We start from the raw sequence: 22,985 nt of genomic DNA on the forward strand, positions 1-22,985 counted from the left end.
GAGCGAACTCTCTGCTCCTCTCCACGGGGCTTCTTAGGCGCTGCAAGCAAATCACTCCGCCCAAGTAGCAGTGCTTCGCCTTCTGAGAATATAGTTCCCAGTATGTATACGGTTAGAAGATGGCTGTGTCTCATGTGACCTTGTTATTTGTACACACTGTGACTATACAAATCACAACATGTAAATAGGAAAATGTTGGCGTTATTTTGTCATTTATTGGGAGCAGTATGCTAGCTGGAGCCATTTACCTCCAGTCTTTGTGCTAAGCTAGGCTAGCGGTGTGTGCGTCAGACAGAGTTACGGCACGCACGGAGATGAGAAGGGTATGTGTGGACTTATCTAACTCTGGGGGATACGGTGAATAAGCTAAAGTGCAAAAAAGTCGGCATGTTCCTTTAAAATTTGCATAAACAAGAATTTTTTTTACAAATAATTTAAAACGACGCTTAGAACTGTCATAGAACATTTAGTGGAGGAAAAAAACGTTTTTTATACCTTAATGGGAATGTTAGCAAAATGTTCTTAGAACATTTTTTAGATCATTTTTAATTTCATAAAGTTCACTGTAATTATTTTGTTTGATCACATTATCAGTTTGCAGTCCAAATAAAACTTAATATTTCATGTGGATGTTGTTTTCACTACATTCGATAAGAATCTCAATCAGGTTTTTTTATTAGCTTCATTCCAAATTTAACCCAGTGACTGGCTGTTCTCCACGATTTCTGTTTCCTGACAGCAGAGAAACACGCTCGGCTTTATTTGGCTCTTTTCCCCTGCGGCAGACAATACACACATGCCCACATTGTCATTGTTTCAGTGTCAAACACATACACACCTTCAGTTTATACCAGCCGATCTGGATGGTGAGGAATGAATAAACCGTTTATCCTGGATTTACGGGTTAACGTTAAACGTCGCTCTCGGATTGCCTCGTCTGTCAGCTATAGTCATTCACACGAGTGTCACCGTGTGCCGGTAAATATTAGAAATAGATTTGCGGCAATAAAAACTGAACTGAAATCTGTATTTATTATAAAGGCTGGCGGGCGATGCCGCTCTAGAGCCGTAGAGAACCGGAGGAAAATCCTGGACTTGAAAGTAAGAGAGAATGCAAGACATGATCTGTGTTTAATAAAGGAAAACAATTGCTTTGATTCGTTTCATTTGCATCTGTTTCTTGCACTCTGTGTGTGTTGTGTTTTTAATGACGGATGTCTGCGGTTTGGTGCTCTGCCTTTTCCTCTTCTCCATACACCATAAATGAGTCAGAGCAATTGTTTCCCATGAGGCCTTTAGGTGAAATGAACTGCTCAAGTGTGTTGCGTGCCATCTATGTGCAATGACATTGATTTATGACTGATGTAATTGGCATTCAGCATGAGATTACAGTGATTTGAAGTGATCCTGGTTTTTAAGAGAATGAGTTTCTTGGTTTGAATAAATACTGCAGCTAAATATGATTATCAATGAATACTGTTCCTTTTGCACTCAGTTCAGTTATTTATATGCGACAACTGCATTTTACAACCCAATTCACTCCCGAAAAAAAAGAGTTTTCATGTATGCAGTGTGTAGTAGAGAATCAAACTGAACAATCAGTTCTTAATGCAATGTGTATTTTGTTAATGTGTATGTCATTTATTTGATAAATGTATTTGAATACATATTGAAATAGATTTTTTTAGTCTTTAATTAAAAAAATGAATATTTATTCATTTATTTTTTTGTAAAGGGATTTTTTTATTTTAAACATTTATTTTTTCCTTTTAAATATATATTTTTCTTTTAAAAAATAACATTTATTTTTATTTTAAATATATCGTTTTTAAATATTTTTTAAATAATAAAAAATATATTTAAAAAATATTAACATTTATTTTTAAAATAAGTATAAATGGTAACACTTTATTTTACAGTGTCCTTGTTACATATGTTACATCTACTTACCATAGTAATAACAATAAATTATGCATAATTACCTGCAACTAACCCTCAACCAAACCCTAATCCTACCCTAACCCTATAGTAAGTACATGTAGTTGCTTAATATTACTCAGTAATTAAATATATAATTACACTGTAACAATGACACCTTAAAATAAAGTGTAACCGTATAAATTATAAAAAATATGCATTTAAACTAATTTGCTCATCGATTGGACCATCTTTAATAATTAAATTATGTCATTTATGGTTACAACAGAAAAGTGGATTTATTTTGCTTAAGGGATAGTTCACCCATCATTTACTCACCCTCATGTTGTTCCAAACCTGTATGAGTTTCTTCTGTTGAACACAAAACAAGATATTTTAAAGAATGTTGGTAATCAGACAGTTGACAGTAGCCATTGACTTCCATAGTATTTTTTTTTCTTACTATGGAAGTCAATGGGTGCCATAAACTGTCTGATTACCAACATTCTTTAAAATATCTTCTTCTGTGTTCTGTTTGAGGGTAAGTAAAGAAAACGTTTTCATTTTTGGATGAACTATCTCTTTACTTGTTCATACAGGCTGGGACAATCGGAGTGTCACACCTGTTAATAAATGCGGCTGTCAAATCAAATACTGACTGTATTTAGCCCATGTCAACATGGCAAAACTTTGCAGTGTGCACGTGGCCTATGTGTAAATATAGAGGCATGGGAGTGAGAATAAAGTGAGATTGCTTTCTTTTTTTTAAAGCTACAGACATTTATAGGTCAGGTTTGGAGACAAATTGTGACTAAGCACAAATCTAATGACATTGCGAATGTCATTCTTGTTTCTCTAGCATCATAATTGTTTGTGCACCAATAGTTTTCTTCTCATTTTCTAACACTGCTTGAATCTTTGTTTAGCAAATGTCCGACCTCGACTGCAAGATCCAGGAGAAAGCCATGAAGGTGGACATGGACATCTGCAGGAGGATCGACATCACGGCCAAACTGTGTGACGTGGCTCAGCAGAGGAACTCAGAGGACATGTCCAAGATGTTCAACATCAGTCCTTCCAGAGCACCTGCAGACAGGGTGGGTAAAACACACAGATCGCAGGAGGAAAACTGCTGAGGAGGGATCTTTACTGCAGTGCACACATACTGCATTGCTGCCAAACCCACACTATATGTCCATGGCTTTTAATATGCCTGTAATATTTTTGGTCTCAGGCGGCTGTTGCATGCAGAAAGAAGGAGAAGAAGCAGGTCTCGGACGAGGAAAGCTCAGAGATGGATGCTGATCCCAGCACTTCAGAGGAAGACGTTCCCTTTAACATCACAGACGAGATGAAACGCATGTTCAACCAGCTGTGAGTCCAGATTCTGCTTTCAGACTGCAGTCAGAGAGATATATGCTGGACTGAGATTGCTTCATGTCTGTACTCTGTCTCCATCGAGTGGTGATGACAAGAATTGCAGACGCACAAAAGCAATGGGGGGGGGGGGGGGGGCAATTTTTCCATGCATTTACAGTGTTGACCATGTAAAGCTTGTATCTCTGTGTTTCTCTGTTTGAGCATCTGATTCTTACTCCTGATAAGAGCTTCATCTACTTTTGCAGCAATTTTCTACAGCATTATTCATTTTAATTGCTGAATTAGATTTAAGAATGAATGAATGAATGAAAGAAGAAATTTATTTGAGACATATCAAAAAATAAACCAAACAAAACATCAAAAAATGTACTAAGTTGAATAAGCAAAACGTTCAATAAACAATAAGTAACATTAGCCAACATAGATATGTCTGAAAAGGAGTAGGAAGAAGTATACACTTATTTAATCCTACCCCTTTTGCATAAACTTAGTAATATATGCAAAAATGTCCATTCTGAATGTCCAACTAAAATGTTTCAGTTAAAAACATTCCAAGAACGAAGTATAAAACCTTTTGAGAACATTTTTAAAGACCAGTGGCCGCTTGCATGAACGGCTAAGACTAGTCTTAAAGCAACACTAAGGAACATTTTTTACCTTAAAATAATGTTTCCAAAATGGTTTCAGTGGTTCATCAAGTCGTAACAGGGTGAACGGCACTTCTGGATTCGCTTTGCAGCCCTATATCTGCTATAACCACACTATGCAAGTTTGCCAAACCGGGTCGCGTTTTTTAGTTCGAATGAGACAGAAGAAAACTACAAATTTGACTTGCTTTACGTCAAGCGTTACAATAGTCATTATTTAGTTTTTCTTCGCTTCTGATGTCGCAATACATCATACTTTCATAAAATCATGCATCATACTCTACCTTGTCTGTGGACATCGTTCATTCCAAAGCCGGTGAAAAACAGCGAGTGTGCGACAGTAGGCTAAATTATTTACGACAGCGGTAATGGACAATTCTGCTTCCAACCAGTAGGGCGACCGAAAAGGAAAAGTTCCTTAGTGTTGCTTTAAAAGTTTTTTTTCAAGACTGTTCCTAACTTTTTAAAGTCATTTACATAAAAGGTAGATAAGTCTTATTTGAATTGGATAAGTAAGACAGATTACCTATTATCTAACTGCTAGTTACTCAAACTGGTTCTTTAAAGGGATACTTCACCGATTAGCATGAAGCTTTGTATCAGTCAAAACCCGGTAGTATTTTCGAGTGACCGTCCTTCCCTCCCTCATGTCCCCCTGAGACGAGAGATTTCTGTATTGTGTGTCTGGAAAGAAATGATGATGCAAAAATCATCATTTAGCTTCATCATCAGAGGCTTTTTTGTCCAGAGGCGAGAGACTCCAGCCAGTAGGAGGAGCTCGTTCCGCATGTCTTCAACCCGCCCATAGGGGGATCTCACGATAAAACGCCGTCTTTTCAGTTTCGAGTCGACTAGTAGCCTAGCTGTATCATTTCTCCCGACACTGCCCTCTGTAACCGGTGGGCGTGGCTTGGGAGTGTCCTCGTAGGGCAGCGAAGCAAGTGCATTCTGGGAGTTGTTGTCTTTCATCCACATGAGCCAAAAATACATTTTCTGGCTTTTCTCAGTCTAGAAGGCACCAACTTCTAAAATAATTTCACATTTCTACTACATAAATGACCATATTTAAATACACACTCATCTTTCCAGTGGTGAAATATCCCTTTAACATAGAGGCTAAGTTTATGCAACTGGTCTGAGATAACTTTGAACGAACGTTGTATTAACGTTACTGGAAGAGTATTTGAGGGAAAACTCGTTCAGCTGAAGTGTGAATGTAATCTCTATACAGTATGTATGTTTGTGTATGTATTCGTCCTGTTTTGTGCTTCACTCTTGTCTTGTCCGTGATTGTCTTCACTGCCTGCTCTTTCTCTCTCCTCTTTTTCTGTCCCTTTGTTTTTCCTCGCGTGCAGACATTGTTCAGATAACTCATTTGTTGCTAGGCGGGAGACGTTTGACGTCGATGATGACTGTGACAGTCTGACGTGGGAGGAGAACGACGATACGCTCCTGCTATGGGAAGATTTCACCAACTACAACATACCCTGTGCCCTTACCAACAGCAGCGGTGCTCTCGACTGCAACGGAGACACTCCCGACACGGTGAGTCGACACTACTACTGTTCAGCTCTGAGTGACTGCGGATGAATATGAGACTTCAAAATAGATGATGCTTTACAATTAACTCAATACATATGGCAGTTTATCTGTTCAATAAAATACAACAAAAAATTCAAATCCCTCAGTTCTCCATCTCTGAAAAGCCAAGCCGATGTTGATTCTTGTTTTATTACGAGCTCTGTCTCGCTCTCTTTTCTCCAGCAGACTCTCCTCTGTTCACACACACACACACACACACACTCGATCTGATGTTGATTCTTGTTTTATTACGAGCTCTGTCTCGTTCTCTTTTCTCCAGCAGACTCTCCTCTATTCACACACACACACACACACACACACACACACACTCGATCTGATGTTGATTCTTGTTTTATTACGAGCTCTGTCTCGTTCTCTTTTCTCCAGCAGACTCTCCTCTGTTCTATCACACACACACACACACACACACACACACACACTCGATCTGATGTTGATTCTTGTTTTATTACAAGCTCTGTCTCGTTCTCTTTTCTCCAGCAGAGTCTCCTCTGTTCTCTCACACACACACACACACACACTCGATCTGATGTTGATTCTTGTTTTATTACGAGCTCTCACGTTCTCTTTTCTCCAGCAGACTCTCCTGTTCTCTCTCTCACACACACACTCGATCTGATGTTGATTCTTGTTTTATTACGAGCTCTGTCTCATTCTCTTTTCTCCAGCAGACTCTCCTCTGTTCTCACACACACACACACACACACACACACACACACACACTCGGTCTGATGTTGATTCTTGTTTTATTACGAGCTCTGTCTCATTCTCTTTTCTCCAGCAGACTCTCCTCTGTTCACACACACACACACACACACACTCTCTCTCGATCTGATGTTGATTCTTGTTTTATTACGAGCTCTGTCTCATTCTCTTTTCTCCAGCAGACTCTCCTCTGTTCACACACACACACACACACTCTCTCTATCTGATGTTGATTCTTGTTTTATTACGAGCTATGTCTCTCCTCTGTTCCCCGTTTGTTTAAAATGGGTGATTCTCCGGAGGTTGGAGATTTAGCAGCTCCATATCAACCTTTCTCACTCGTTGTGACACTAACCTCTAACCTCTTACACCAGACACACACACACACACACTCAACTAACCTCTGACCTCTCACACCAGACATACACACACACACACACACACACACTCAACTAACCTCTGACCTCTCACACCAGACATACACACACACACACACACACTCAACTAACCTCTGACCTCTCACACCAGACACACACACCACAGCAGCCAAGCAACTTTACTCTATTTACAGATATGATGAGACACACATGGCGAGTGACGCATGTTCACAATTTCGCACAAAAACTATCCCGACAGGTCTAAAAACACTTATAATAGGCTTACCATAGTGAATCAGGGTCAGACACAAACACATTTTAGATGAAGGATTGATTATGTATTGACTCGATATTTTAATGTTGTTAATTTTAAACAAAAAAAGAAACATTGTTGTGAAATCTGCATCTGTGATACAAAACTGAATTTTCAGCATCATTACTCCAGTCACATGATCCTTCAGAAATCATTCTGATTTTCTGTCATGCTGCTTCATATTGAACAGTTATTTGAACAACAGTTATTTGAAATATAAATCTTTTGTCGCATTTTAAATGTCTTCGCTGTCACTTTTGATCAGTTTAATGCATCCTTGCTGAATAAAGTATTAATTTCTTTCAAAAAACTTTTGAACAGTAGTGTATCGTGTTGTCGTTCTCAATACATCCGTTCAGATTGAGAGGAAATATGAGTGAAATAAGCCTGTTTCTCTGTTGTGCCTCTCAGGACGGCAGTCTCGGCAGTCTCATCGATGAGACCGAGTCTCTTTTCAAGACCAGAGAGCAGGAATATCAAAAGACAATCGGACAAATTGAGGTTCGAATGTGCCTGTTTTTCTCATTTGTCTGTGATTGGTTATGATAGTGTTTGTCCCCCTTCTGAACCTCTTCGTTTATGACGGAGTTGAAGGTGTCTGGGATGAAATATCTCTCTCTCTCTCACACAGATGGAGTTGGCCACCGCTAAGAGTGACATGAACAGACACCTGCACGAGTACATGGAGATGTGCAGCATGAAGCGAGGGCTGGACGTGCAGATGGAGACCTGCAGGAGGATGATCAAGGGTGGCAGGTGATCTCACACATCATTCAGACAATACAGCTTCACTAAAGGCCTTTTGCTACTGTTTGTAGTCTTCAAAAGTGATAAATACAAAGCCTAACATCCTTATTTGCATATTTGTGGTGTCAGTGTCACTGATTGGATGAATGACACCAAATCTATCATTAGAGTTGTCAAAAAGTACAGACTTCGGTACCATGTCGGTACTGAAATTTAAAAATGTGACGATACCAGCATTTCCCTCTAGCTTTTTGAGCGCTGTTGAACGGATTCTTAAACACCTTTGATTGGCCGTTGTGTTCACGTGCTCAACATATGTTGCCCTGGATCACGTCACCAGTCTCGAGTCGCACGGGTATATTTGTGGCAATAGCCAACAATACATTGTATGGGTCAAAATTATCGATTTTTCTTTTATGCCAAAAATCATTAGGATATTAAGTAAAGATCATGTTCCATGAAGATATTTTGTCAATTTCCTACCGTAAATATATAAAACATGTATTTCTGTGAGTGAATGCTGCACAATCGTGAACATAAATGCACAACTTTAAAGGAGATTTTCTCAATGTTTTGATTTTTTGCACCCTCAGATTCCAGATTTTCAATATCTCGGCCAAATATTGTCCTATCCTAACAAACCACACATCAATGGAAAGCTTATTTATTCAGCTTTCAGATCCCTAATATATCCGCTGATAGACGGATCCGCTGATAGACGCCTGCTTTTAAACACTCGTGTGTATCTATGTAAGCGCTCGATAAAGAGCATCAAAGATGTCATTGTTGATTATTGTAGCCAATCAGAGACATATATGTTGAGCGTGTGAACACAATGGCCAATCAGAGGTTTTAAAGAATCCATTCAACAGCGTTCAAATGCTAGAGGGAAATGCTGGTATCGTCACATTTCTAAAATTTCAGCACCGACTTGGTACCGAAGTCTGTACTTTTGACAACTCTATCTATCATATAATGTGACTGCGTACAATATCTCATTCCTTCAGAAATTCTCCTTCCATCAGCTCAACCGCGAGCAGTGACTCAGGGAACACTGACGAGATACAAGACGAGTCAGACAAGGATGGAGAGACGGAGGGGCCAATCAGCTGATACCTGCCCAGCCAGGCCCCGCCCTCTTCCCCCCACGAGCTCCAATCAGCTCTCGGGCCACCCAGCAATCGGCCAATGGCTTTATACTGAGGGACAGAGCCCACTCCCACAAACCCAAAATCCTGTAGGTGCTTTACCGTCTCCGAGTCAGAGTGGGGCGGAGTTGATGAGGGTTGTTTTTGTGCTTGACATCAATATCGATGCGTCACACGGTGCAACAGCTCTGCTATGAATCGGATCAGTCCCAGCCAAAATACGTCACACAATACACCTGATCAAACCCAAATCCATGTCTTGAGAAACTGGAAAACGTTCAGTGACACATCAGACTGAAAGCCAATCAGACCAAAACGGACTGAACCCCCTCTGATCAAACGCATCAGAACATTTGTGGCTTTTTATTTTTCTAAAAACAATTTCAGAAATCGACGGTTTACTGCAGAAACATTTCGGCCTTTTAAGCCCCGAACCCAGTGGCGAAAGTGGAACACAGAGCAAGCTCACGTTCTATGCAATCGGCCTTATTTCGTGATCTGTGTTTATGATTTGCCTTTGTTTGCAGCGCAGGCGATTGATTTCCTCTGTTCGTGTGTTTTAAAGTGTTGCCCAGGCCTCACGATGTTTACGCACAGAATCTGTGGAACAGCGTCACATCATTTCGAGCTGCTACCAATGATGATGGAAGCTTTTTCAAGGGTTACAGATATGTGCCTAAATACTGTATATATTGCAGGTTCATTTTGGATGGCCTTACTGCATTTCCACTACTTTTTAAAGTTGCACTCATTATAATCATGAGGGAAATAATCAAATATATTTTGTTGATTGTATGGGGACTTTCTTGATGTCTAAGCTCATTTCTTTGCAAGGCTAAATAGTCAAGAGTTTTCGGTGGAGGTTTTGATTGTATATAGACCATGTCCCAGCCAACAGGGAACGTTCGGCAAGGTTCTCTCAAAATGATGAACAAACGATCTTTCAGTGACATAATATAACTTTTTTTTTCTTTTTTAAAGTTGTATGGTCTTTAATAATGTTCTCAAAATGTTAGCACAAAAACAATTTTTTTAAATGTAACTACTTGTCTCGGAATGTTCAGAGAACATTTAAAAGTAACAATCCCAGAATGTTTGCAAAATGGAATGTTTCTTTAACATTTTTAAAACATTTTTCATGGACATTCTGAATGTTCGGAGAACATACTTTGTTAGCTGGGGTTGGGTTTATCTGAAATCATACCCATGTCTATAAATATATATAAATTCAATAGTTACAAAAGCAAAGGATTATGGGACAAGTTGCATTGAGGTCCTCATGATGGCCGCTGTTCCGTACAGATTCGGCGTCTGCTTTCATGGATATGGCTTATAAAGTTTCTGTATCTATGAGGTTTAATTGCCTTTGTGTTTGTCTTGCTTGGTGCCTTTATATTTTGCATTTTAATCCTGTATGTTTCATGGGTTAAAAATTTGTTCATACGTATTATTTTAATTATATTAATCTTAAAATATGGGAAAATTTGATGGGTTTATTAAACTGATAAGTGATTTAATTATAGCTCAAAGATGTAATTATAAGCTCAAATATGGTTGCAGAGGGTTTTTAAAATATATATTTTGTAGTAAATAAGTTTGTGGGCATTGTTTTTGTTCATTCATTTTATTAGCTAAAGAGCTGATATCATATTTGATAAAATCATCTGTAAATTTTGCAATTTGGTTTGTGTATTTGATACCCAAACCTATCAAATATGAAATAAAGTCTGGCTTTTGAATTTTATAAATGTATAAAATTCACGTTTTTATATTGTTCAGGGTATCCAGGGCCAATTTGGATGCTTTTCCCTAGAAAAAAATAAAACCTGCACTGAGTTCTCGCCTTTTTTAACCTGAAACACTGTTAGTCTATGTTTTTTATCGTTTATGGTGAAAATTAAGCTATTTTTTGTCTTTTCTGAATCTGAATCCATAATATGGGTCAGATGCCTCTTGTTAAAATCTATTTTATGAGTTATGAACAAAGAAATGGGCAAAGGGCAGAATCGCGAGGTGAACTGGAAAAAGTGCATGTTGCGTGTTTTCTGATTTAATTCCATTGTTCATAGTCTTTATAGAGGAAAAATGAGAAGTATCTCTCCAAGTATTCAAAACAAAGGTATGATTTGGTAAATATCTTTGTGCTTGAACTTGAATGTTGTATTCGGAAGAGCTTTCTAACTGAAACTGGATGAGAAAGTAAAACTGTGTTCATGTTTGTTCATTTTAAGAAAAGCACAAAATGGCAGCAAATGCAGGCTGAAAAATCTGTGAAACATGAAACTGTAATGATGGGGTCATATTGTGTGAACTTTCATAAGCATACACAACACACAAAACCGAGCTTGTGTAGCGCTTGTGTTCACGTACTTGCATAGTATATGTTTCGGGCCTTTGTTTTGTCTGCACATCAATAATGCTGGTTTTCCTATAAAGGGTACAAACGCATTAGCTTATCACATCATGCCTTTATCAGTGAATGTACAGAATATCAGATGAGCTCATAGAAAATGTTATTTAGTTCACCAGACACAAGATAAAACACTGGATGTTATTGCTCTGTTGGGTCACGTTAGCCTTATTTTACATCACAGTACATTACATACCTTTGACCGTATGAGGTCTTTTCTGAAGACGGGTTTTGTCCGCCAAGCTGCAGATCCAGTGACGTTGCACAATTACTTTTGAATTTAAATGGAATTTCTAATAGAGCATAAAAACACCAGTTCATTAGACCCCTATCAGCAAGTGATCATCGAACCAGCATCAGCGAGCTTCACAGAAAGCCTATCTACAACAGATTTACAGTTTCTGTAAGTTAGTGGCTTTCGCAACATCTGTGGCCGGCGTCCTTCTCATAGCACTGTTTCTTTTTATTATAATTACTTTGACATCTGAAAGGATCAGTACACGTACATTAGAACATTTCTAGGTTGTCTTTGTCATTGGTTTATGCTGCAGATGAGTTTTCCTGGTGTGTGAGCAACTGGTGTATGTTTCAAAATAATGAATGTAATTGGTGCTGGGTCAAAAAATAAACATTATTGATTCATTTGCTTTGTTGAGGTCCTTTTGTTCATAATGATTAAGTTTAACAAAACACTATTTGTTTAGCGTTTATGGCCATATATATATATATATATATATATATATATATATATATATATATTAGGGCTGTCAAACGATTAATCGCGATTAATCGCATCCAAAATAAAAGTTTGTGTTTACATAATATATGTGTGTGTATGGAGTATAATTATTTTCTATATATAAATACACACACATGCATATATATATATATATATATTTAAGAAAAATGTGTTATTTATATATAAAATATTTATATATAATATAAATTATATATAATATAAATATATATACACAGTATATACATGCAAATATTTCTTAAATATATACATGCATGTGTGTGTATTTATATATAGAAAAAAATTTAACTCCATACACACACATATATTATGTAAAAACAAACTTTTATTTTGGATGCGATTAATCGCGATTAATCGTTTGACAGCCCTAATATATATATATATATATATACATACATAGATACACACACACACACACACACATATATATATGTGTATATACTGTATACATACATAGATACACACACACATATATATATATATATAATCTGGGCTTAATTCACGATTAATCGCATCCAAAATAAAAGTTTGTGTTTACATAGGCTAATATATGTGTGTGTACGGTGTATAATTATTTTGTATATATAAATACACACACATGCATGTATGTATTTAAGAATTTTTTTTTATTTTTACACAGTATAAAATATTTATATTTATATATAATATAAATTATGTATAAATATATTTACAGTATTTGCAAATATTTCTTAAATATATACATATATATATATATATATATATTATATATATATATATATAAATATATATATATATATTATATACTTATAATATATATATACTTAAATATATACATGCATATAGTTTTATGAATGTACAGATATGTTATTTACAATTTTGAGATGTTATGTACAAATGGACAGTTATGATAGTCAATGTATAGTTATTCGAGTTTTAACTGTTCAGAAGTTCAGACTGAATAGGGGAAGGTATGGACGTTTAAAAAAGCCTCAAACCACATGAATATTATGCTTTTTCTGACTCTGTCTGGAGGTGTGTGGACATGTTCTCTTATAGTCTCATTACAACATCTTCTCAATGGAAACACACTTGTCTCTTACCTGGGAAGCATAGAGGCCATGATGAAATTTAGATGCTAACTGTGTTAAAAACGTAATTATAAAACGGATAGTTCACATCCTTGTTTCTTAATAGTTGAGCCACGTTCGAAGCCTTTGCAAATTTGCAGGTTGAAGTGCAGCGGTAAATATTATTATAGAAAAATAATTTTCACACACACATTTTCTCGCCCTCCACAAATGTAAACATTATTTAAGGACATATGTGGGTGCGTCACGTGGTTAAGGTAGAATTGATATTTAAAAAAAAAAAAAAGATTTAACACCAACTCTATTTAGTGTTGTACTGATTAAACTCCTAGTTTTGACTGCAGAAAAAAAAAAAAAATTGGCAAATGGGCATAACATTTTAATATTTTATTAATAGAAACACTGTATGAATATCGACTCTTATGTTTCACTGGGAGCATAACGTCTCGAAATCTGATTGGCCAGTGAGAGACTCGCCCTCTTGCCTGTCCCATTTATGAACAACAGGGGCGCCGCTTAACTTGAATTTATTATTTATATTTTTTATAATGAGCCGGTAAACGTACCTTTACAATTTGAAATAAAACAGTTAATCACTACTATCTATTTTTATTAGAAAATGTTGTTATGAAATGTAACGGCTCAACACATTTCGCCTGTCATGAAATCCCCCCCTATCCCGGAAGTGATAGTTCTCCTCCATTCATGTGAGTTCGTCTGTGATCTTGGAGAGTGTAAGTATTCTAATACTACTTTAGCGCTATAGTTCCTCAGCAGGAGGATACACATCGTTTTTTTTTTTAGTTGTAATACATATATATAAAATCTCTCCTTCCCCTGTACGTCCAGATTAAACATGCTACGAGTGAGATCTGTCATCTGTCAGTCTTGGAAGGGGTATGTATGCGATTGCACATGGACTTACACATGACTTTCACTCTGAGAGTCTTCTGATGCCTATTTGACATGTGTCACCTTGTGCATTGAAAAATAATAATCGTGTGCTTATGCATTATCATGTGATGTGTGTAAGCTTGGAAGTTTGCATTTAACGTGCTATTAGGCAGACAGACTGTGTTATGTAATGGCTCAAGAAACCTGTCCTCCCACTGTTAGCTTGCTGAGATCTGTTTGCACAAGTGCCTCTCATTGTTTTTACTGTAACGTTAGATCTAGCTATTCATAAGCATAATACACATACTCAAAGACTGTATAAAGGAAACATTGCAACATTGAACCATTTCTTTACTATCACTTTCATCAATTTAACATCCTTGCTGAATAAAAGTATTAAATTCTTTAAAAAAAAAAAAAAAAGGAAAGAAAATGACTGACCCCAAACTTTTGAACGGTAGTGTATATTGTTACATACGATTTCTATTTAAAATAAATGCTGTTTTTTTTTTTTATTATTCATCAAAGAATAAAGAAATTAAAAAATATATATATTAAGCTGCACAACTGTTTCGAATGATTATTATATAAATAGAATTAGATTAGAGAAATCATTAGAATGATTTCTGAAGGATCATGTGACACTGAAGACTGCAGTAATGATGCTGAAAATTCAGCTTTGATCACAGAAATCAATTATATTTTAAATAATATAAAAATAGCAAACCATTATTTTAAATTGTAATAATATTTCACAATATTACTTTTTTTACTCTATTTTTGATCAAATAAATGCAGCCTTGATGAGCATAAGAGACGTCTTTCAAAAACATTAAAAATAGTAATGATTCCAAACTTTGACTGGAACTATACTTATAAATTAGAAATGCATTCATATTTTTTTGTTTATTTCAACAAGGGTTTTAATACGTTTTTTTTATCATAGTGATAATATTTATTATTTTAATAAATAAGCAGCTGTCTTTCAGCTGGATGCATTCAAAACTAAAGTGACCCAATTGTCTCCTGTTATGGATTTACAACAAGTTATTCTTGAAGCCATTCTGTCTAGATGACTTTATATAAGTTACTGATTGAGAGGCTTGTGTTTTGCGTGACTGAACGAGATTAAAGAAAAAGCAGATTCAGATTAATTGAGAAGTGTTGAAGACTCAGTAACAGCAAGCTTGTTTCTCTGCAGGTTCAAGACCTTCCCGTGTGCAGCGGTGGAGGTGAAGAATGAGCCCGTGCTCGGGTTTAAAGAGGGCAGTAAAGAGAGATCAGACCTGGAGAAGGTGAAACACACACACACACACATCACACACACACTGAATCGGATGTCCTGTATCTGATTGACCGTTTCTGTTTTACTGTGATCATCAGGCGTTACAAAACCTGAAGGGAAAGACAGAAGAGATTCCATGTGTGATTGGAAATGAAGAAGTGTGGACCAAAGATATCAGATACCAGCTGTCTGTGAGTTAATCATTCCTCTGGTTTCTGTGTGAACATGTGATCTGTTGCTCTTTTACAGTGAAATAGTCGGCGATACCGTGGAGCTCATAACAGCATGAAATATTATGTTTATTATTAATATTGTGCCATGCACAACATACATTTAAATGAACATTTAAGGTCCAATTATTATTATTATTATATTTTTCTGTTGCACTTGAAATAAAATCATTTAAATTTAAGCCAATATTTAAAATCCATTTATTATTATTGTGTTGTGTTATTATTATATTTATTTCTATGTTGTACTTTAAATAAACATCTCGTCCAGTTTTTACAATGGCTTTTCTCACAATTTATATAATTATTAGTGCTGGGAAAAAATTAATCGAGATTAATCGCATCCAAAATAAAAGTCTGTGTTTGCATAATATATATGTGTGTACTGTGTATAATTATTTTGTATATATAAATACACACATATGCATGTATATATTTAAGATTATTTATATTTATATATAATATAAATTATGTATAAATGTATATTCATGCAAATATTTCTTAAATAAATACATGCATATGTGTGTATTTATATATACAAAATAATTATACACAGTACACACATATATATTATGCAAACACAGACTTTTATTTTGGATTCGATTAATCTCGATTAATTTTTTCCCAGCACTAATAATTATGTTACATTGATGTACATACATGTTTATAGATATTGAGTTATTGTTCTAATAAATCATGTTCAGTGTGATGTTATGTTAATTAGTTCTCTTTTTTTCTTCATAGCCCTTCAACCACTCTCACAAAGTGTCCAAGTTCTGCTACGCTGATAAGGTACAGTATGTTTTTAGTGTAAATTATAACATCAATATATGAGAGATTTTATTGAACACCTCACTTGAACTCATCATTTCAAAGGTTTTATTTCGCATCATCATTTGGTCTGGTTTGTGTCTTTAGGAGCTGATCAATAAAGCCATTGAGGCCTCAGTAGCTGCTCGGAGGGAATGGGATCTTAAACCGGTTGCAGATCGAGCCCAGATCTTCCTCAAAGCTGCTGACATCATCAGTGGACCCGAGAGAGCAGACGTTCTGGCCAAGACCATGATCGGACAGGTGCGTGTTCACAAACATTTAGCAACCCCTCGATCTGAGACCTTTGCACATTTGGAGGCTGTTGTCTGATGTTAACTGGTCTGTTACACATGGGATTAAACATTTCCTGATAATTTACTCACCCCCATGTCATCCAAGATGTCCATGTCTTTCTTTCTTCAGTCGAAAAGAAATGAAGGTTTTTGAGGAAAACATTCCAGGATTTTTCTCCATATAATGGACTTCAATGGCAACCAACGGTTTGAAGGTTCAAATGTCCGTCTCAATGCGGCTTCAAAGTCTCCACACGATCCCAGTCGAGAAATACGGGTCTTATCTAGCGAAACGATCAGTCATTTTCTAAAAAATAAATAAAAGTTATATACTTTTTAACCACAAATGCCCGTCGTGTACCATCTCTGAGATGCGTCATCACGTTGCAAAGGTCACACATCACGTCATCTGTCTGTGTACTCCGCTTCAAAAAGGTAGGGAACGCCGAAAAACACATTTTCCTCCAATGTCAAAATCGTCCGACATCTTTGTTTTAATTTATTATTATTATTTTTATTTTTATTGACCTTTCCAACGTGATGACGTAATGCGTGGCGCATCTCAGAGATGGTACACGACGGGCATTTGTGGTTAAAAAGCATATAATTGTTTTGTTTTTTTTAAGAAAATGACCGATCGTTTGCTAGATAAGACTCTTATTTCTCGACTGGGATCGTGTAGAGACTTTGAAGCTGCATTGAGACGGACATTTGAACCTTCAAACCGTTGGTTGCCATTGAAGTCCATTATATGGAGAAAAATCCTGGAATGTTTTCCTCAAAAACCTTAATTTCTTTTCGACTGAAGAAAGAAAGACATGGACATCTTGGATGACATGGGGGTGAGTAAATTATCAGCAAATTTTTATTTGAAAGTGAACTAATCCTTTAACTAGTCTGTTACACATGGGATTATGTTTGCTGGCTTCTCATTAATCTTAGAGAATCGGTTCCTGATGTGCTCTGCTCCTGTCTCAGGGTAAGACTGTGATCCAGGCTGAGATCGACGCGGCTGCAGAACTCATCGACTTCTTCAGGTTCAATGCCAAACATGCGATGGAGCTGGAACACCAGCAGCCGTTGGACAGCGATGGAAGCACCAACACAATGCTGTACCGCGGACTGGAGGTGAGCTCCCTACTCTGGCCTTTCCTAAAGAATCAGATAATTGCGTAACGGATTTATTTGCGCAAGCCATGATTGGGTATTGACTTGGATTTGACTTGTTTCAGGGATTTGTAGCTGCTGTTGCACCATTCAACTTCACAGCGATTGGTGGAAACCTTGCCGGCACCCCTGCCATCATGGTTAGATGTTGTCACGATTATTTATATAGCGCTTTATTCAATACAGATTGTTTCACAGAGATAACTGGAAAATAATAGTGTTAATGTTGCAAAATTCTTTGGTTATGAAACAAATTCAATTTCAAAAAGACAATAGTATTTTCAGCTCAGTTTTGATTCAGTTCAATAACAGAGAAAAGCTCATCAATTATGAAACAAGATCAATCCTGCTATAAGCATCTCTGCAGAAGACATTACTGTCATTATCCAGTTTTGTTCTCATCTGAGGGTGTCAGTTCAGTCGAATTGATAATATTACATTATTTGCAGTGACATGCACTGACACTTGAGAGTTTTGGTTCATTTCTAACACTGAATTCATCACAAATATGCGTTCAGGGTAACGTGGTGTTGTGGAAACCCAGTGACACGGCCATGTCCGCCAGCTACGCCGTCTATAAGATCCTGAGAGAGTCTGGATTGCCACCCAATATCATCCAGTTTGTCCCGGCTGACGGCCCGGTGTTTGGAGACGCCATCACGTCCTCTGAGCATCTGGCTGGCATTAACTTCACTGGCAGTGTCCCGTACGTCTGCTTCTATCCTGGTTGACTCGGTCATACTGTATGCAATGTGATTGCGTTACTCTTATCTTTAGTGTAACATTCTGTCTGGGTTAAACTTTGTCAGACTGCAGGTGTTGCAGTGCAAAGGGAAAGTTGAAACCCCTGGGGTGTTTTTTGCATGGTTGAAATCTAAAATTTGTAGGATTTTAACTTTAAAACTGTTCAAAAGTTTGCGTTTTAATAAGATTTTAATGTTTTTCTGCTCAACAAAGTTGCATTTATTTGATCCAAAATACAGTAAAAACTGTTATATTGTGAAATATTATTTTAATTTAAAATAACTGTTTTCTATTTGAATATATTTTAAAATGTAATTTATTCCTGTGATCAAAGCTGAGTCTTCAGTGTCACATGATCCTTCAGAAATCATTCTAATATGATGATTTGATGCTCAAGGAGCATTTCTGATTATTATCAATGTTGAAAACAGTTGTATTTTTATGGAAACCATGATATATATATTTTCTTTGATGAATAGAAAGTTTAAAAAACAGCATTTATTTAAAAGAAAAAATCTTTTGCAACATTATAAGTGTCTTTACAATTTAATGCATCCTTGCAAGAATAACATTAATTTATTTACTTTTGAACAGTTGTGTAATGAACTTGACGACACAAATAGGATTTGCTATAGAAAACCTTTTAAGATGTATATGATTTTTCCAGATGTTAAACATGTCCTGATTTTTATATCGCTCCAATCTGACTTTCCTGTATCATCTCCAGAACCTTTAAACGCTTGTGGAAGCAGGTCGCCCAGAATCTGGATATCTACAGGAATTTCCCTCGTGTCGGTGGAGGTTTGTGTTTTCCGTTGCATTGAGAATTCAATACGAATGATGTGTAAGATTTACAATTCGAAAATCTGAATATTTTTTAATTTCCTGTGTTTTAGAATGCGGTGGCAAGAACTTCCACTTTGTGCACAAGTCCGCAGACGTTGACAGTGTGGTGACCGGCACCATCCGCTCAGCGTTTGAGTACGGAGGACAGAAGTGTTCGGCTTGCTCCAGGATGTACGTGCCAGACTCACTGTGGCCTCAGATCAAACAGGGACTCCTGGATGTGCACAAAATGATCAAATTGGGAGACGTAAGTAGAAGAGTTTGAGTTTATTACTGGCGACTACTGAATTTTCAGCAGATCATGGTTGTGTTTTAAAGGGGTGGTTGATTATGATTTGACTTTTCTAACTTTAGTTAGTGTGTAATGTTGCTGTTTGAGCATAAACAACATCTGCAAAGTTACAACGCTCAAAGTTCAAAGCAAAGGGAGATATTTGCTTTTAAAGAAATCGCTTTTTAAGGACTACAACAAACGGCTGGTAGAGACTACACCACATTCCTCCCGGGTTAGTGACATCACCAACCCTAAAATTTACATAAACCCCGCCCCCTGAACACGATTTATAGATTATCAAAACAGAATATGCTAATCAATGACTAGAAGATAACTACACATCAGCTTCATAAACTCATCAACTAACCATTCAGAAATGTCCTGTTGCTTCTACATGTTGTCACTTCTTCTCGAGTCTCTCCATCATTGTCTGACTCCGGTTTGAACATAAAAGGCTAAAAGTTTTTGAAATGTTCAGTGCATGTCTGTGTGAGTGCATGCTGTTGAAGCTCCGCCCCCTGTGCCGGGAGCAGCAGCTCATTTGCATTTAAAGGAACAGACACAAAACTGTGTGTTTTTGCTCACCCTCAAAAAGTGACAAATTTAACATGATATATAAAAATATCTGTGGGGTATTTTGAGCTAAAACTTCACATACACACTCTGGGGACATCAGAGACTTATTTTACATCTTGTGAAAAGGGCATTATACCACCCCTTTAATGGCTGCTCACAAGTGTTCATGTGACATTTTTCTGTTGTTTCACTTCACAGCCAGTCGAAGATTTCGGCACTTTCTTCTCAGCAGTTATCGATGACAAGGTACAAACCAGCTTCCTGTCCTATTCATTAACAAAGCATGACGTTTTCTTTTGTCGAAGTATTAAACTCAATGTCTTTTATTTCCAAGTCCTTCGCCAGGAACAAGAAATATCTGGAACATGCCAGATCCTCTCCACATCTGAAGATCATCGCTGGAGGAAACTGTGATGATAAAAAAGGATATTTCGTGGAACCCACAATTATTGAAACCACCGACGCACAGGAGAAAATCATGAATGAGGTATACAAATTTAGCATTTTCAGGCAATTTAAGGCACAGCGGCTCAGACATTTGTTTGGTTTTTGACCAGGAGTGCACTCACACACACACACACAGGCTCAGGACGGTGAATGGGTGGACTTTGGTTTGTTTAGATAAAACGATCTCTTCCATTTAACCTCATTTAACGCTTCTCTTTACAAACGGATGGTCTCAGCTGATCCAGTTACCACACACAGTCACCCGGATCTAGATATTGAAGGCATTACTGTATGTCACCCATTTGCTTTAATTGACATCTTTGAGGAGCTGCAACAATGGAGAATATGGAAAAAAATAACTGAACATTCAAGCATGTAAACCTATTCTACTAGAGCCTAAAAACTAAATCAAAACTTTGAAAATGGACATAATAGGTCGTCTTTAATTTACTTGATGGAAAACTAGTAATGTTTTTAAAATGTTTGAAAAGTGAAATATAAGAGCAAGTCAAAAACAGTGAATATAAAACATCTCATATATTAATTCTTTGCTTTTTCAGGAGATCTTTGGGCCCATCCTCACAGTTTACGTTTACCCTGAATCTGACTACAAGAAGGTCCTGCACTTAATAGACAACACTTCTCCGTACGCCCTGACAGGAGCCGTCTTTGCCCAAGACAAGTGAGTGCTGCACCATGTCATTAGATTAAGTTAGTATGCAAATGAAATCCATTAAGCAACCCAGATCAGCACATTCCCAAACCCAGATCAGCACATTCCCAAACCCAGACCAGCACATTCCCAAACCCAGATCAGCACATTCCCAAACCCAGATCAGCACATTCCCAAACCCAGACCAGCACATTCCCAAACCCAGACCAGCACATTCCCAAACCCAGACCAGCACATTCCCAAACCCAGATCAGCACATTCCCAAACCCAGACCAGCACATTCCCAAACCCAGATCAGCACATTCCCAAACCCAGATCTCACATTCCCAAACCCAGATCAGCACATTCCCAGCTTTTCAACAAAAATGTCCAGACACTCATATCTTTGCACTAGACTTGTATCTTTAACATACATTTCTAATTGAATTGCTTGTTTTAGGGCTGTTATTGATGAGGCAGGAAAGGTCTTGAGAAACGCTGCTGGAAACTATTACATCAATGACAAATCTACAGGATCCATTGTGGCCCAGCAGCCATTTGGTGGCGCCAGAGCATCAGGTAAAACCAAATATCATTCAGATTCAATCAAGTTAATCTCTAGAGACTGAATCATTGGCATCATTTAAAGTCAAAATAATTGAGTCCTCCATCAAAAACCTTAAATCCATAGGACCAGGCAATAAGCATCAAAAACACACTCTTTAAAAACTAAAGCCCATGTTGGCATTAGACTATTGTGATTAAAATCCCTTACTGCCCTTATCTGTGCAAATGTACATGCAGAATTTCAGCTTCAGTCTCATAACTACAGGAGCTTGTTTCCCCCACAGAAAAAAAGGTAATTGTGACTTTTTATCTCAAAATTCAGACTCTTTTTCTCACAATTGCAAGTTTACAACTCTCAATTATAAAGCGTTATAAAGTCAGAATTGCGAGATGTAAACTCGCAGTTGCAAAAAAATAAATAAAATAAAATAAATTCAGAATTGTAAGATAGTAGCAATAACCTTTTTTATATTTTTATTCTGTGGCGGAAACAAGCTTCCATAAGAAATTGTGAATAAGAAAATCTTTTTCCTAAGAATTGGGAGATATAAACTCGCAATTCTGACCTTTGCAAGATATAAACTCAGAGTTGCAAGAAAAAAAGTTAGAATTGTGAGATGAAAAGTTACCTTTTTCTACTCCCAATTACCTTTTGTATTTTTTATTCTGTGGCGGAAACAAGCTTCCACATAACCACTTATTCCAAGTAAACCCTTTACAAACAACTTTTGCACAATACATATAATGATATCAGAAAGGAATTACATCAGTATTGCTTAACTAGTTAATTCAGCTTGAAAAGTAGTTCTATCTCACATAACAAACAGGTTTTTGCTGAATAATTCAAGCGTTTTAACAAAAATATAAAGTTCCCATCTCATGCTTTTTGATAATGTTTCCAGGCACCAACGACAAGCCCGGCGGCCCACACTATGTCCTCCGGTGGACGTCCCCACAGGTTGTCAAGCAGACCTACGTGCCACTCACAGAATGGAAATATCCCTACATGGGCTAAGAGATCATGACCGTCCCGCCTTGAACCCTGAATCCCTCCATCAAGACTCGTAAAGCAATCAAACCCGTTCTTAATCGTCCCATCATGCTGAGAGGGCTGTTAGACTGTTAGA

General features: G+C 37.0%; 2 protein-coding genes across 7 annotated transcripts in view; both read left to right on the forward strand.

The window, feature by feature from the left end:
* The window catches only part of iffo2b (intermediate filament family orphan 2b), a 37,717-nt gene extending 25,832 nt beyond the window's left edge, over positions 1-11,885 (forward strand). Inside the window, exons 4-10 of one of the 5 annotated variants that reach the window (XM_079857785.1) lie at positions 1,042-1,101; positions 2,844-3,014; positions 3,152-3,291; positions 5,300-5,489; positions 7,350-7,439; positions 7,570-7,694; positions 8,693-11,885. In XM_079857785.1, the coding sequence (XP_079713911.1) occupies positions 1,042-1,101; positions 2,844-3,014; positions 3,152-3,291; positions 5,300-5,489; positions 7,350-7,439; positions 7,570-7,694; positions 8,693-8,798 (882 nt within the window). In that variant the 3' untranslated portion in view covers positions 8,799-11,885. The remainder of the gene's footprint in view (positions 1-1,041; positions 1,102-2,843; positions 3,015-3,151; positions 3,292-5,299; positions 5,490-7,349; positions 7,440-7,569; positions 7,695-8,692) is intronic. The other 4 variants (XM_079857786.1, XM_079857787.1, XM_079857788.1 and 1 more) reach the window with 4 other exon arrangements.
* A 1,708-nt stretch (positions 11,886-13,593) lies between these two features.
* Positions 13,594-22,985, forward strand: part of aldh4a1 (aldehyde dehydrogenase 4 family, member A1) — a 9,907-nt gene continuing 515 nt past the window's right edge. Inside the window, exons 1-16 of one of the 2 annotated variants that reach the window (XM_079856486.1) lie at positions 13,594-13,804; positions 13,920-13,967; positions 15,166-15,259; positions 15,348-15,440; positions 16,224-16,271; positions 16,398-16,553; positions 17,564-17,713; positions 17,818-17,892; positions 18,271-18,458; positions 19,224-19,297; positions 19,393-19,589; positions 20,391-20,438; positions 20,527-20,679; positions 21,200-21,321; positions 21,752-21,870; positions 22,761-22,985. The exon at positions 22,761-22,985 is cut by the window's right edge and continues 515 nt beyond it. In XM_079856486.1, the coding sequence (XP_079712612.1) occupies positions 13,927-13,967; positions 15,166-15,259; positions 15,348-15,440; positions 16,224-16,271; positions 16,398-16,553; positions 17,564-17,713; positions 17,818-17,892; positions 18,271-18,458; positions 19,224-19,297; positions 19,393-19,589; positions 20,391-20,438; positions 20,527-20,679; positions 21,200-21,321; positions 21,752-21,870; positions 22,761-22,873 (1,671 nt within the window). In that variant the 5' untranslated portion in view covers positions 13,594-13,804; positions 13,920-13,926 and the 3' untranslated portion in view covers positions 22,874-22,985. The other variant, XM_079856487.1, reaches the window with a different exon arrangement.

This window comes from Squalius cephalus (genome assembly GCF_949319135.1).
Source record: "Squalius cephalus genome assembly, chromosome: 22".
In the NCBI taxonomy this organism is placed as follows: Eukaryota; Metazoa; Chordata; class Actinopteri; order Cypriniformes; family Leuciscidae; genus Squalius; species Squalius cephalus.